The sequence below is a fragment of the Hyaena hyaena genome, unplaced genomic scaffold, assembly GCF_003009895.1.
Source record: "Hyaena hyaena isolate Hyena2069 unplaced genomic scaffold, ASM300989v1 scaffold_891, whole genome shotgun sequence".
NCBI lineage: Eukaryota > Metazoa > Chordata > Mammalia > Carnivora > Hyaenidae > Hyaena > Hyaena hyaena.
Window position 1 is genome coordinate 97,383 of NW_024081525.1, and position 15,763 is coordinate 113,145.

The 15,763-nt window shown below is 43.0% G+C and overlaps 1 protein-coding gene across 1 annotated transcript in view; it reads right to left on the minus strand.

Annotated features, from left to right (window-relative positions):
• CHIC2 (cysteine rich hydrophobic domain 2) overlaps positions 1-9,225 on the minus strand; it is a 58,891-nt gene extending 49,666 nt beyond the window's left edge. Inside the window, exon 1 of the mRNA XM_039220468.1 lies at positions 8,735-9,225. Within this exon, the coding sequence (XP_039076399.1) occupies positions 8,735-8,853 (119 nt within the window). The 5' untranslated portion in view covers positions 8,854-9,225. The remainder of the gene's footprint in view (positions 1-8,734) is intronic.
• Positions 9,226-15,763: the final 6,538 nt, after the last annotated feature.

The following is a 15,763-nucleotide window of genomic DNA, read 5'->3' on the forward strand; positions in this document are numbered from 1 at the left end:
ATAAATGTTTGTTAAATTACTTATCAGGAAACTTCAATAAGACAGTTGAAAATTGAGGCGCCTGGGTGGCTCAGTCAGTTGAGCATACAACTTTGGCTCAAGTCATGATCAGTCCATGGATTCAAGTTCTGTGTTGGGCTCTGTGCTGGCAGCTCAGAGCCTGGAACCAGCTTCAGATTCTGTATTTCCCTCTCTCTGGCCCTCTCTGGCTCAAGCTCTGACTCTCTCTCTCAATAATAAACAAACATTAAAAAAAAAAAAAAAAAGACAGCTGAAAATGAAGGATTAAGCAAAAAAATCCCTAAGTAAATAAATATCTTAGAACTCAAGTATTAAAAGTCCAGCATCTAAATCCAGACTCAGAATCAACTTCTCTTACTTTACTCATAGTTCTAATAACATTGGTTGTCTCATTCCCAACCTACAGTTCATCCATCAGTTAAAGAAGGTAAATAGAAAAGCCCACACATGTGAAATTTAAAATAAAGTGCCATTTAGAGAAGATCCTTAGGACTCCTGGGTGGCTCAGTAGGTTAAGTGTCCGACTTTGGTTTAGGTCATGATCTCACAGTTCATGAGGTCAAACCCAGTGTCAGGCTCTGTGCTACAGCTCAGAGCCTGGAGCCTGCTTCGGATTCTATGTCTACCTCTCTCTCCCCACTCACTGTTTCTCTCTCTCTCTCTCTCTCAAAAATAAACATTAAAAAAAATTTTTTTAGGGGTGCCTGGGTGGCTCAGTTGGTTAAGCATCTGACTTCAGCTCAGGTCATGATCTCGCAGTTCGTGGGTTTGAGCCCCGCATTGGGCTCTGTGCTGACAGCCAGCTCGGAGCCTGGAGCCTGCTTCGGACTCTCTGACCCTCCCCTGCTCACGCTGCCTCTCTCTCTCTCTCTCTCTCAGAAATAAATAAAACATTTAAAAAAATTTTTTAATAATAAAAATTTTAAAAAAATTTTTTAAAAAAGGGAAGAACTTCCAACCCCAAAATACCTCAAGAACCTCTAAGAATATGACTGGGTACCAACCTGATAATATCTTTTGATTAAATGTTTTCTCAACACAATGAGATAATTCTGACTTATGCTCAGGATCTTGTTTTACTTTTTTTTTTTTTAACTTTTATTTATTTCTGAGAGAGAAAGGGAGAAACAGAGCATGAGCAGGGGAGAGGCAGAGAGAGAGGGGAGACACAGAATCAGAAGCAGGCTCCAGACTCTGAGATGTCAGCACAGGCCCCAACATGGGGCTCAAACTCACGAGCCTTGGAGCCGTGAGATCATGACTTGAGCCAAAGTCGGCCACTTAACCAACTGAGCCACCCAGGCACCACAGGATCTTGTTTTAAAGCAGGAAAGCATACGTTACCTTTTAGATGGATTTCTAGGAAAACGGTAAAGATTAGCCAAAAAATATGTACAAAGGGATAAGTATCAAAATATGTAATAAGTAATAATTTGCTATATTTCTACCATGGGTCCATGACCTTAGATAAATTATTTCTGACTCTCACACCTAATCTCTGAGGTAGACACTATCCCTTTTGCAGACAAGGAAACTAAAGTTCAGAAAGGTTAATGGTTACAACTAAGTTACAGTTAGGAAGTATCTGAGAATTAAAACTAATCCAGTGAACATCAAAAACCATACTCTTTCCACATACCATCAATTGCTTTTAAATGTGTCTGATATGAGAATTACCTAAGCTCTTATTAACAATAAAAATTCCTAGGGACATCTGGGTGGATCAGTTGGTTAAGTGCCCAAATCTTGATTTCTGCTCAGGTCATGATCTCATGGTTTGTGGGATTGAGCCCCAAATCAGGTTCCATGCTGACAGCACAGAGCCTACTTGGGATGGATTCTCTCCCTTCTCTCTGCCCCTCCCCAGTTTGTGTGCACTCTCTCAAAATAAATAAATAAACCTTAAAAAGAAATAGAAAATCCTAGACTCTTTCCTTAAAGATTCCGACTGGTGATATCAGAGCTGCAAACCTAAAATGTATATTTTTTTAAAAGCTCTTGGGTGCCCGGGTGGCTCAGTCGGCTTAGCATCCAACTCTTGGTTTCGGCTCAAGTCATGACCTCAGTTTGTGAGTTCAAATCCTGCATCAGGCTCTGCACTGACAGCCTGCACAGAGCCTGCTTGGGATTCTCTCTCCTTCTCTCTGCCCCCTGCCAATAAATAAACCTTAAAAAATAAATAAAATACTCTTAATGATTCTGATCAGGCAAGTTTAAGAAATCCTGTACTGGGGAGGGGTGGCACCTGGGTGGCTCAGTCAGTTAGGCATGGGACTTTGGCTCAAGTCATGATCTTGTGGTTTGTGAGTTGGAGCCTGCTTTGGATTCTGTGTTTTCCTCACTCTCTGCCCCTCCCCCACTTGAGCTCACTCGCGCTCTCTCTCTCTCTCTCTCAAAAGTAAATAAACATTAAAAATTAAAAACTAAAAAAAAAAAAGAAATCTGCATTGGGACTAAGCTAGACTATATGAATAGTGAAAGTCTGGTTTAAGATTTGATTTTACAAATGGATTCTGAAACAAATTATGAAAAGTCACAAAAACAATCTTACACATAAGATACTAAAGTAAGGATACTTAAAAGTATTTGTTGCTACATGTTGTATTTAAAGCCTAATTTTATTGAGAATAAAATCTTAAGTAACTTTACAGATTAGAAACTTAACCAGACATAGATACAATAGAGAGTAAAAGACCCTGGACCTTTAACCTATTCCTAATAAGAAATATAAACTCAGGATGCCTGGGTGGCTCTTTCGGTTGAGTGTCCCACTCTTGATTTCCATTCAGGTCATGATCCCAGGGTTGTGTAATGGAGCTTCGTATTAGGTTCCATGCTGAGCACGGAGCCTGCTTAAGATTCTCTCTCCCTCTGCCCGTCTTCCCCACTCTCATGCTCATGCTCTCTTTAATTAATTAATTAATTAATTAAATACTCAAGTTGGAGTTTAGGAGTAGCTCTCAAAGTAAAAATACTACCCTTTAGAGAAATATATAACTTATTTTTCACCATTCAGTCCCTGTATTCCACTCAGCTAGTCACAAAATTTTAAGCACTAGTCAATTTCACATCTGTTAATAGGCAGAAATCCAACACTGAGCTGAAATTTACACTGAAACACCATGTAAATTTCAAATCCAAATACAGTAAAATTGTGAAACTTCAGTTTACTAACCATATTCCTTATTCCTTCAAGAAAGTTTACTCACTGAGAAGTTTTAGTAGCTGGTCCAATTAAAGTGTTTAAAGTTCTTTTTCTCTGTGATAGTTACCAAAGATATGTTTGATGCTATATTCTAAATCAAATTAATTTCCTTTGAAATAATGAATAAGGAAAAAATCTCTGGGGAAAAAATATCTTACCTTAATTTTACAATTTCTTTATAATTATGAAATTTTGTTTAAAAAAAAAAGGGAAGCCGGGGCGCCTGGGTGGCTTAGTCGGTTAAGCGTCCGACTTTCGCTTAGGTCATGATCTCACGGTTCGTGGGTTCGAGCCCCGCGTCGGGCCCTGTGCTGACTGCCAGCTCGGAGCCTGGAGCCTGTTTCAGTCTGTGACTCCCTCTCTCTCTGACCCTCCCCTGCTCACGCTGTCTCTCTCTCCTAGAAATAAATAAAACATTAAAAAAAAAATTTAAAAAAAAAAAAAAAGGGAAGCCACTTATTCGAATGTGACTATATAAAAGCCCTATTGTAAGACACTGCCTTCATCAGGAGGTTCAGGAACGAGACTCTGACAAGACCCAAAGATGTATGCAATTATCTCATTTATTTAGCAAGCATTTGAGGACCTAAAAAATTCCAGATGCTAGATTAAATAGTGGAAAAATAAAGAACTGCCCTCAAAGAACTTTACAGCCTGATGGAGAAATATCAATAATGTTTTTAAAAACAGCTCAGAACAAAAGTTTAATTTTTAAATATGGAATACGCCTTACGTATCATGCTGGGTGGGAGAGAGAAGGTGAAAGTTATGAAATTAAAAAAATTGTTTAATTGAAGTGATTCTGTGATTTGGGCAATTCACGTTCACATCTGCTGTTGCTAACTACAGCATCTGGTAGCAGTCTCAGGATACTGATACATTTCAAGATAGGCCATTTTGTATTGCCTCTACCATTTGAAAGGTCAAGGTGATCTTGTGATGTCTCCTATGCAAAGCTCTTACTGCACCCCAAAGTAGTATCCAGGTTTTTTCCTTTCAAGCCACATTTCTAAATCTTTCCGTTTTCCACAGCATACCTGAGATGAAGACAAGAGAGTAAGTTCCACAGCCATGGGTAAAAAACTGGTACTGAAAGATGAGGAATTATTTGTGGAGGTGGTAGGAAGATTATACCTCAGAAGAGAGTAAATAAAGATACAATAACTTAATGAAATTAAAAGAGAGTAACATTATTAGAAACAAACCTGAGCAAAATAACTTGGCTCTATGACAGGGCTTAAGAAGTTTATACATATGCCCTAGGAGAGCCCCACACGTGACTCCGATATAGGAGGGCATGAAGTGAGACAGCAGCAAATGTCAGCTATAGTGACAGATCAGACAGAAAATACTGGTCTAGAAACTAGTTTTAAATTAGAAGTTTTAGATTAACATCCTTGAACACTGTCGTCATTGTGAAAAATCAAAGTCTTCAAAAATGATCACTATATTTTGACAAATCTACTGAAGAGTAAAAAACTTTGTAATTTAAAAATATTAACCAATCTGGCCTATCCCACCTAATGAGTTAATCACTTTTCCCCTCATCTTCATTACATAATGAGAAAAATCTCTCTCCCTCATTCTCTCTCTCTTTCTCTCTCTCTCTCTCTCTCTCACACACACACACACACACACACACACACAGGAAATCTACTTTTAATTGAAGTGTGAACTCGTCTTTTAAATTACATGCACGTAAATGTTAAGCAATAATAGGAACTTATTTCCCTCTTCCTTCAAATACCACTTTTCTTCAAAATATGCTTCTGTATAAGATTTCTCCCTGTTGGAGCTGCCACTCTGTTCCATACTGCTACATGCAAATCTAGCAATGCAGAGAATTATTAAACTTATCCAGAAGAATGTCAAAAAAAGAACACTGATCATGATGGAAGTACAAAGTATAACTCTGATTTGCAATCAATATAAAAATATTTGTATTAAAAAACACATTAAATCAGACTCCGTTGGGGTGCCTGGGTGGCTCAGTCAGTTAAGCATCCGGCTTCAGCTCAGGTCATGATCTAACAGTTCATGGGTTTGAGCCCCGCGCTGGGCTCTGTGCTGACAGCTCAGAGCCTAGAACCTGTTTCAGATTCTGTGTCTCCCTCTCTCTCTGACCCTCCCCTGCTCATGTTCTCTCTCTCTCTCAGAAATAAGTAAGACAATAAAAAAAAATTTTTTTAAAGCAGACTTTATTTAGACAAATTACTGTTTTACATCCTTATATCCCCAAAATCTGATTATGCCCCCAAGATAACCACGACCTGCCTATATAGGAGAAAATGGAAAGTATCTTACTTTTTCACATCACTATGACATGCCAGATCGTGTCATATGAGAATACAGTGATTTCTAAAATAAAATAAGAGTAATACTGTAAAATGATTATTACAGTAGGGAGGAAAAAAGACTAGAACTATTCAAGTATAAAGCTCTACTCAAAAGTGAAATCTATGAAAAACATGTATGTAATCCAGATTGATGTGGATTACAGATCATTCGCTTGGCACTATCATTTACTTCCAAACTGGTAAGAGAAGAGTGCTCTGAAGAGCTCCTTAGTTTAAAACAAAAAGATTGGCTGGGAGCAGCAGCAGTTTTACTACAACTGTTTTAATGGCTCTTCCCATTTATATTTAAAGGTAAAAACAGAACATGCTCAACAGTCAGAGTAACCCATAAGAACCAATTTCCAGGGCGCCACGGTGGCTCAGTCACTTAAGCAAAGCTAGTGGGTTCAAGCCCTGCATGCAGCTCTGACAGCCCGGAGCCCGCTTTGGATTCTATGTCTCCATCTTTCTTTGCCCCTTCCCAGCTCATGCTCTCTCTCTTGCTCTCGCTCAAAAATAAATAAAACTTTAAAAAAAAATTTTTTTTAAAGAACCAATTTCAAAACCCTTATAGGCACTAACTGGGCTACCCGCTGGCATAGCATGCCTGTGAGCTGTGTATGACAGAGTCATGTAAAAAGTTCTCTATTACTATTACTATACTTACCTATGTCACCACAAAACATGTTTAGGTTTTCAATGAAGATCTTTACTAATTTTCCTCCAAACACTTCACACAGTAATTTAACCTCATATAAAGTGTTTAGGAATGGAAAAATAGGACTAAAGTCAACCACTGTTAGGTTTGAAAACAGCAGTTCGGATTTCTTAAATTTTCTCAGAGCGGAACACTTTTAAGTGTAGAGGATAACTAACGAAGGTTAATATTTATTGAGCACCGTATCACACAATGTGATGACTTCCTGGCACATACGGTCTCATTTAATCCTCAATAACCTTAAAAATCAAGGCCTATAAAGATCCCCACCATAACTAAAGAGGAATAACTAATTTATTCAAGTGGCAGAGGGCAGATTTGAACCCAGAGCCTAGAACCAAGCTAATGGGGAAAAGAGGGAAAGTGACCGAGAGAGATGGCAGAAATACGAACTCCCGGCGTACTAAGTAAGGCATACTGCGTACTGGTGGCATGTACTCCCACTCTGGAGGTTTTCAACCCTGCCTGCACATTAGAATCACCTGTGGGACTTTCCAAACCAACATCCAGGCGGGGGCCTCACTCAGGTACCAGGCCTTCAACTGGCCTGACCTTGGGGAAAATGCAGCTTTTCTTGCTGTTGTTCTTGTTTCATTTCTGCAGGTAATTCTAATAGGCAGTAGGGCTGAAAAACCACTAATAATTATTTCCCACCCCATTAACCTAAGTAGCCAACTACAATCAAACTTAATAATCGCCTATTTAGTTCTGAGCACTTTATCTATTATATTTTCTATTTACCCAACAGAGTGCTTAGTTTTTCTTTTCCTTAAACAGAGGAAACATTGCAACTCTAGCAGCACCTTTTTAAATAGCAAAATTTTGCCTGCCTTTCTTTAACAAGAGGAATTTAGGGGGGAAGGCAGGGAGACAGCATGAAAGAGTTTGGGGGGAAAAAAATCCCTTCTTTACGCACACATGTACTCCTTAGGTTTAAAACAATGTAAGAAGGTCCTAAGTGTCAAACTAAAAAATTAAATGGTGGGCTAGGAGACTAAAAAAAAAGTTCTGTAATGCATGTTAAAGACAGATTTAATATCCATGAAACTTCTTAATTCTGCTGGTGATGACAGTTAAAATACTAAGTAGCTGTTATCGTGGTGATAAATTCCATTGTCTTCCATGGCACTGTGACAATGATTATGCAGTCTTTTCACCCTAGTAAGTCACCTCAATATAAACTAACAGGTGCTAAGGAAATCAAAGCATTACATAAGCACCCCCAAACAGCAATATGGCTGGTCACATCACGTCGTGAGAAATAACACGGATTCTGCCAAAAACCTTCTAGCAGAAGTCGTATTAACCTTTTCACTAAAAGTTATTCACTGCACATCCCACTCACCCCACACCACAAATAAAACGAACACCTTTCCAGGCACCCTCAGACTTGCCGGCCCTTTTATTTCACTAGAAGGTGCAGTGTGGAAGTAAGTACCTGACAAGAACAGAAGTTTGATCTAGGATTCGAACAAGAGATCTCGAACGAGGCACATAAATACTTCACGAGCTGTACAAAACTCTGGACTTCTCTGACAAACATTACAAAACTTCCTGCTTCCGGACAGCTCATTATTTGGTTCAAGTCTTCACATTCCTGTATTAGTCATGACCTTTTTCACAAAGCTCTCCTTCTTTATTGTTTGAATAAGACCGGACTTTTAAACGTTGCAAATCAGACTTACGGGAAGGAACCCTTATCAAATGCAGAAGCCATCCCCGAGTTCAAGCCCAAAGGAGACTTTGATTACGGAGAGTGTTCAGTGACCTGAGCACAGTGTGTCCAGCACGTAGATTTTCTTTTTAGAAACTGCTTGTAAACACGCATCGTTCTGCAGATCTCAAAGACAGGTTCACCTGTACATGTTTATCACAGACAATTACAGGAACCTGCGCGACTTCCGCAGAAATGGACCCTGCGAGAAACCGGGAAGACCCGGGAGTATGTGTGAACGGCACAGACACAACAGTGGACCGCTCATTACCAATTGTCACTGGGGTCTCACATGGCCCAGATCTGGCCTCTGAGCCATATGTCACTAGGCTCAAAGGCACAGACGAGGAGACAGAACCACAGGGTAACTGGATGAGAAAACAAGGGGGAGGAACCTCATAAATACGCGTACTTCCACCCCGAAGCAGAAGAGGTGGCCCAAAGGGCAGACTCTAAAGAAAAACCTTCGCTCCTGGGATCCGTCACATCGCCCAGGCCTGCAGGGCCTACTAAAGGGGGCGTGGGGGGCGGGGGGAGGAAGGGCAGTGTCTGTCCCCACTCCCGAGATCGAAACAAATGAAATTAAAGCAAGTTCTCACTTCCTGGTCGCCTACTCGTCCCGAAGGCCCGACACAGGACGGACACCGGGGAAAGAGGGCTCCCGAGGAGTAAGCACACCCCCACCCCCAACCCCAGCCCTGCACCTTCTCGTCCTCGCCCTCCCCTCCTCCGGGCCTTACACGGTGACGTGACCGGAGCCGCGGACCACCACTGGGTCCGGCGAGTACTTGAGCAGCTGCTCCTCCAGGGCCCGCTCCTCGTCCTCCTCCTCCTCGTAGATCTCGTCGAAATCCGCCATCCTGAGCCTCCGAGGCCCCCAGCCCAGAGGGGCCTGACTCCAGGGGCCGGGGCCGAGAAACGCGCTGGCGAGGCGGCGGAGGCTGAGGGGAGTCGCTGCCTCGGGCTCAGAGGCCGCGGAGTTCGCTCTTGGCTGCCTCGGCTCTGGCTACAGAGGAGATGGGGTCCCGGCCGCAGCCGCCGCCGCCGCCATTACCATCAGCAATAACAACAACACAATGTCAACATCCGCCCAAGGGCCGACACCTCCACCAGCACCGCCGCCGCCGCCGCCGCCGCCGCCGCCGCCGCCGCCGCCGCCGCCGCCGCCGCAGCAGCAACTCAGGCAACCACAGCAACAGCCAGAGCCACCCGCAGCGGGAGCAGCCGGCTACGGCATCGCGAGACTTCCCGGGAGTGCGGACGGGCGCGTGGGGGCGTGGGCGCGCGGGCGGGCGCGCGCACATGACGCCTCGCGCGCTCCCAGGGCGCCTGCCTGCCTCCACTCCCACCCGCCAACGACGCTTCGGGAGCGCGCCCCCACCGGCGCGGTCCCGCCCTCCAGCCAGTGGGTATCGGTAGTCTGAACGATGGCTCTGAGGACCGTAGGGGGTTGATCCCGGTTCGAGAAATGGAGCTGGGAGTGTCCAGTGGAGCACTTAATCACCCAAAGTAACCTCTAACCAGAACTACTAAAAACAAAAACCCTGGTTGGAATACAAAATTTATAGTGCGTATTTGCCAGTTTATCTGATAACTGAATCTCGCTTTTTGTCAGTGTTTTTAGTCTTGATGAAAGCCAGAGTCTGTACTTTCCCAATTTGAGGAGCCCAACAGAAACACTGCAAATATTTTTGTCCCCTTTGATAAAAGAATTTTCAAAACATGTCCAAACTATAACATCATGCCCCATCATTCCCTTAAATATAGTCCAATATGTGAGGCCAACGATGCTATTTCTTTTTCCTTACAAGAGAACTCATTGTAGTCATGACATGAAGCAAAACTGCCACATTCTCTGCATTCCAGATTAAAAGATGCAGTGTCCTGCCCCAAATCCCTCATCAGCCATAACTTGTTTTCTTCTCTTAGGGAAATCCCTTTCCCTTCCTTACAGCCCCTTCTAGAACGGGAAGGGTAGAAAAGGAAAGAGAGGGGAAGAAGAGACCCTAGACCACTAGTAAAGGCCTAAGGGTCACGTGGGGCACTTAGTTTCATAGTCAAGAACCTGTCTGACCATACAAAAAGTTCAGGGGCAAGAGTGGGCTTCTGAGAGAGTCCTGGATAATGAGTATATACCGTTAAGACAGGAGAGAACAGTCATACTAACCCAGTGCTGGTGTCAGACTGTTCTCCAAGTACAGTGTTCACATTCAGACATTTCTCTTTAGATAGGTCATTTTTGAACTTGAGAAAAATGCAGAGGGCAATAAGGACAGCAAGAAATACCAAACATTGGGGCGCCTGGGTGGCTTAGTCGGTTAAGCGTCCGACTTTTGCTTAGGTCATGATCTCGCGGTTCGTCGGTTCGAGCCCCGCGTCGGGCTCTGTGCTGACTGCCAGCTCAGAGCCTGGAGCCTGTTTCAGTCTGTGACTCCCTCTCTCTGACCCTCCCCTGTTCACGCTGTCTCTCTCTCTCTCCTAGAAATAAATAAAACATAAAAAAAAAAATTATAAAAAAAAAAAAAAAGAAATACCAAACATTTTCTTATTGGAAATGGTTGAAGGAAATGAGAATAGTTAGCCAAGACACATAAAGGAAAAACACAGTAGTTGTATCAGACTTGCTGTATATCTCCCCAGAAGACATTTATTCATTTATTCGTTCAGCAAATATTTACTGAGCTCTATGTGTCAGGCACTGTGTGTGTGTGTGTGTGTGTGTGTGTGTGTGTGTTTGAATGAGATACAGTCCCCGCCTTCTAGTAGCTTATTTATCACTAACATAAGCAATTATAATTGTGTCTAGTGCTCCCAGAGGAGTATACAGAGTTTACTAATGAAGCACACAGAAGGCAGCTTAGTTTGGTGGTTAGCAATGGGCTCTGAAGCGTGGCTGCCTGCCTTTGAATCTCAGCTCTGTCACTTACTACGTGACCCTGAACAGGTCACTTAACCTCTCTGCTCCTCATGTGTCAAATGAGGACGATAGTACCCACCCCCCACTGGCCTCCTCCACAGATGCGAGAAATGCTTAGAAGAACGTCTGGCACGCAGCAAATAAGGGATGTCTAAGGCCCATCCTACTAGTCAGCTCTATGACGATCAGCACAATTGTTTGCATTATGTGATGCTTTGCTATTTATAAAGCACATACATACACTTAATATTCCCCCAAGAATCCTTATGAGGATGCAATTTGGTCCTTCATTTCGGAGCTGCTGTGTGACTTTCTCATGGCCAAATGGCTATTTAATAGTCAAATCCAGGGCTTCAACTTTAATGCACTGGGTAGGCCAAGTGCCTGAACTTCCGCCTTGGCAGGAACCAAGAGGCCAGTGGCTGCCCTTGGTTGAAGGAGCTGCCGCAAATGGGAGGGTGAGAAAAGGGAACAGGAGGAAGGAAGGTCAGCATGTTCTAAGCGTGGCCCATGCCCAGCGTGCTGTGACTGAGAATTCACCTTTCTGCGGTAACAGTGGCCGAGATAAGGGGCTGGGGCCCCAAAGTATCTAAATCATCACGTAGCTGAAAACTTCCCAAGGGCAGAGGAAGTCACCCACAGCTCCTCACATCTCAGCCCCAGCTCCTGCTTCAGAAAAGGAGCTCGATAAATGTTCTCTGAACTGAGACATATAGCTACTAGTGCTAGTTCCAGAACATCACGAGTTAACTAGTCTTCTGAGGACTGTGTGAGTGTCACCCTTTATCTTAACACTGGTTCTGTGTGGGAGAAATGTTCTTATTCTAAGATCTATTCAACAGAGAGATCTTTGTATCTCCCGCTGCCTCGGTGTAAGGTGGGGGGCTGTTTTATTTTTGCTCTTCCTAGTTTGCGCTTCTTTTTCCTGCTCTGAAAAACCTGTCAGAGCTAGCAAAAGGGTGTGGGACCTGGGAACGAGGTGGAGAGGATGAGAGATGAGTCCAATGTTTCCCTGATGATCGATGACATCATAATCCCAAACTCCACCCCCAGCCCTCCAGCGTCCGGTTTCCTGTCAAACGCCTTCCCCCGTCTCTCCCCAGGAACAAACTCCCCTTCTCAGTATCTTCTTTTCCCTCAGTGTTCAGGTGTTCTCCAGCCGTCTACAGGCTCCTCTCCTCTTGGCTCCCCTTTACATTCCTACTTCACACTCTGTCACGTTTACCTTCAGACTAAATGGCTCAAAACCAAATGAGATAATGCCTTAGAGGCCTCATGAAGCAACAGACTTTCAGTTGCTTTTGAGGCAGACATTCCTAGATTTGAAAACTTCCAAGTTCGGTCACTACCTAGCCAGTGGCTTCGGGCAGATTCAACTTTATAAACCCCCTTTTCTTCACCCTGAAATGGAACTTATGTCATTGAGATTACCAAAGCTCAAATGAGGTAATGCTGTGGACTGAATTGTGTTCCCCCAAAAATGTATATGTAGGAGTCCTAACCCCCCAACATGATGGTATTGGGGAAGTATGGCTTCTGGAGGTAATTAGGCTTAGGTGAGGTCATGAGATTAATCCTCAGGATGGGATCAGTCCCTTTATAAGAAGAGACCAAAGAGCTTGCTCTCCCCACCCCTCTCCCCTTGGCGTGAGGACACAGAAAAAAAAAGACTGCCGCTTGCATCATAGGAAGCTATCTCTCACCAGGAGCCAAATAAGCCAGCCCTTTGATCTTGGACTTCCAGTCTCCAGAACTGTGAGAAATATACTTCGGTTGTTCAAGCCACCCAGTCTGTGGGATTTTTGTCACGATAGCCCAAACTGACTATGACAGCATGTCAATTCATTGATACTTTTTCACTCATTCATTCACTCAATAAATATGCATTGACCTATTCCCACGTGCCATATTCTATGCCTTGTTTAGCAGAAAGATATTAAACAAAACACAATTCCTACCTTCATGTAGCATAAACTACATTGTGGAGGGCTGACCAGTCATTACAAAAATGATTAACTATTAGAATTGTATTCAGTCCTGTGTGGAGAAGTTCAGGGACCCTGAGGATAGTTAATGGTCCTAACTCAACTCTGAGAAATCACGAACTCTGAGCCAAGCAAAAGTATGAGGATGAGGATTAAAAATTTTTTTTAAATTTTATATCCTGCCACTTTGCTGAATTCATGGGTCAGTTCTAGCAGTTTTTGGTGGAATCTTTTGAGTTTTCCATATACAGTATCATGTCATCTGCGAAGAGTGAAAATTTGACCTCCTCGTGGCCAATTTGGATGCCTAAAAAAAGTTTTTTTTCATTTTCAAGTGGGAAACCAGGAGTCCAACCTATCCAGAATACATCTCCCACTTCTTCTGAGAACAGCACATCCCCAGTTGATTTGTGGTAAATCATACCTCCCCTACTCTAAGTACTTGTGATTGGGTTAAGTTGACTATTATCCCCAATTCCAAGAGTGGGCTCATGGCCTAAAGCTGGCAAATCAGAGGCCACGGGATACCTTGAGGCACAGTGATGGCTTTGAATGGACATAGGATTCAGACAAGGCCAATGAGTTTCAATACCAGGACTTTTAACAGAACTAAGGGGGAGGAGGGGAATCCCTTTTTCTATGAAACAGGAGCTGTGTTGCTCTTGCAATGGTAGAAAACACTTAGAAATGATGCCAACCCTGAGGAAAGAAGGGCCAAGGGATGAAGCAAACATGACTTCGTCTTGATGGTCACATTTGAGTCCCCTGAGTTCAGCCACACTTAAATATCTCCCAGGTTTGTAGGAGAGGATAGTGGATTTAGCTTGTGGCATGTGAGACACCCAATGGAGATGCCCAGTAAAACATAAAGACATTAGAAAGATAGATGGATAGATGTGTGCATGGATGAATGGATAGATAGACAATGCAGGGAATGGAAAAGGGAGAAAGGGAGGAGGAGGGGCAAAACAGAATTCTTGTCAGGGAAGGCAGACAATCTCTCTATGCTGTCCTGTCCTCCACTCCCTTGTGGTATATTCAATAAACTCCTATTGCCTTAAAAAAAAAAAGAAAAAAATAAAGAAGAAGAGTTCTTGACAGGAAATACATTGCGATCCACCAGATCCCATAAATGGTAAAAGCATCCATAGAAACGACCAAGATGGGGGCGCCTGGGTGGCTTAATCAGTTAAGCGCCAACTTCAACTCAGGTCGTGATCTCATGGCTTGTGAATTCAAGCCCCATGTCAGGCTCTGTGCTGACAGTTCAGAGCCTGAAGCCTGCTTTGGATTCTGTGTTTCTGTTTCTCTGCCCCTCCCCCACTTGTGCTCCATCTCTCTCTCTCTCTCTCTCTCTCTCTCTCTCTCAAAAATAAATAAACATTAAAAAAATAAAAAAGAAAGAAAGAAAGAAAGAAATGACTGAGATGACTCAAAAGCCAAGAGGTGAGATGGCCTAGGGAGAAAGTAAGAAGATAAGAGGATCTAAGATGAAGGAATTTCAGTGATTAGAGATAGGGAGAGGAAGAGGGACTGACAAAGGAAATTGAGAGGAAATGGCCAAAGTGGTGAAAGGCAGGGGCACCTGGGTGGCTCAGTTGGTTAAATGTCTGACTTCGGCTCAGGTCATGATCTCACAGTTCGTGGGTTTGAGCCCAGCGTTGGCCAGCTCAGAACCTGGAGCCTATTTTGGATTCTGTATCTCCCTCTCTCTCTGACCCTCCCCTGCTCTCTCTCTCTCTCTCTCTCTCTCTCTGTCTCCCTCAGAAATAAATAAAACATTTTAAAAAAATCAAAGTGGCGAAAGACAAACTGAGACAGAATGATGTTACAAGTGGAAAAGAAAAGAAAAGTAAAAGTAAAAGGAGATAATACGTGTCCACGTGAGATGCTGCAGAGATGATGTAAGATAAGAACCAAAGGATGTCCACTGTATTTAGGAGAAGAGCAAATCCTAGGGAAGGACTAGATTCCATAACCAGTAATTTGACAGAGCCAGCCAGAAACCCTTGACTGCAAACACATAGAAATCCTAAATCAAATATAATCATTAAAAAACAGTAATAATGGGGAGCCTGGGTGGCTTAGTCGGTTAAGCGTCCGACTTTTGCTTAGGTCATGATCTCGTGGTTCGTGGGTTCGAGTCCCGCGTCGGGCTCTGTGCTGACTGCCAGCTCAGAGCCTGGAGCCTGTTTCGGAGTCTGTGACTCCCTCTCTCTCTGACCCTCCCCTGCTCACACTGTCTCTCTCTCTCTCCTAGAAATAAATAAAGCATTAAAAAAAATTTTTTAAATAAAAATAAAAATAAACATAAAATAAAAAACAGTAATAAAAGGGAGCAAAACTCCCCACTCCTTCAGTGGGAACTATGCATAGAGACTTCCTTCCAAAGAGTGCAGTATGGAAAGTAGGGAAGACTAACTACGATGGCGACACCTCACAAAGGCTCCTGCAGCCAGGAAATCAAGGTCAGTATCAACAGCTGTAAATCATGTTGATAGTATGTACCTTTGTTATGATATGGTGAAAATGGCACCTAAATACCCATGACACCACTGTAACCACGAAAAAAATATTAGACAAATTCCAATAGTGAGGCATCCTGCAAAATACCTGGCAGGTACTCCTGACGACTGTCAAGGTCACCAAAAACAAGGAAAGTCTGAGAAACTGTTACAGCCAAGAGGAGCCTAAGGAGACATGATGACTAAATAGAATGTGATATCCTGAATGGGATTCTGTAATAGATAAAGGAAACTAGGCTAAAATTAGGTAAATCTGCATAAACTATGGACTTTAATTAGTAATAATGTATTACCCACCACTATATGGTCAACTAATCTTTCACAAAACAGGATTGAATGAAT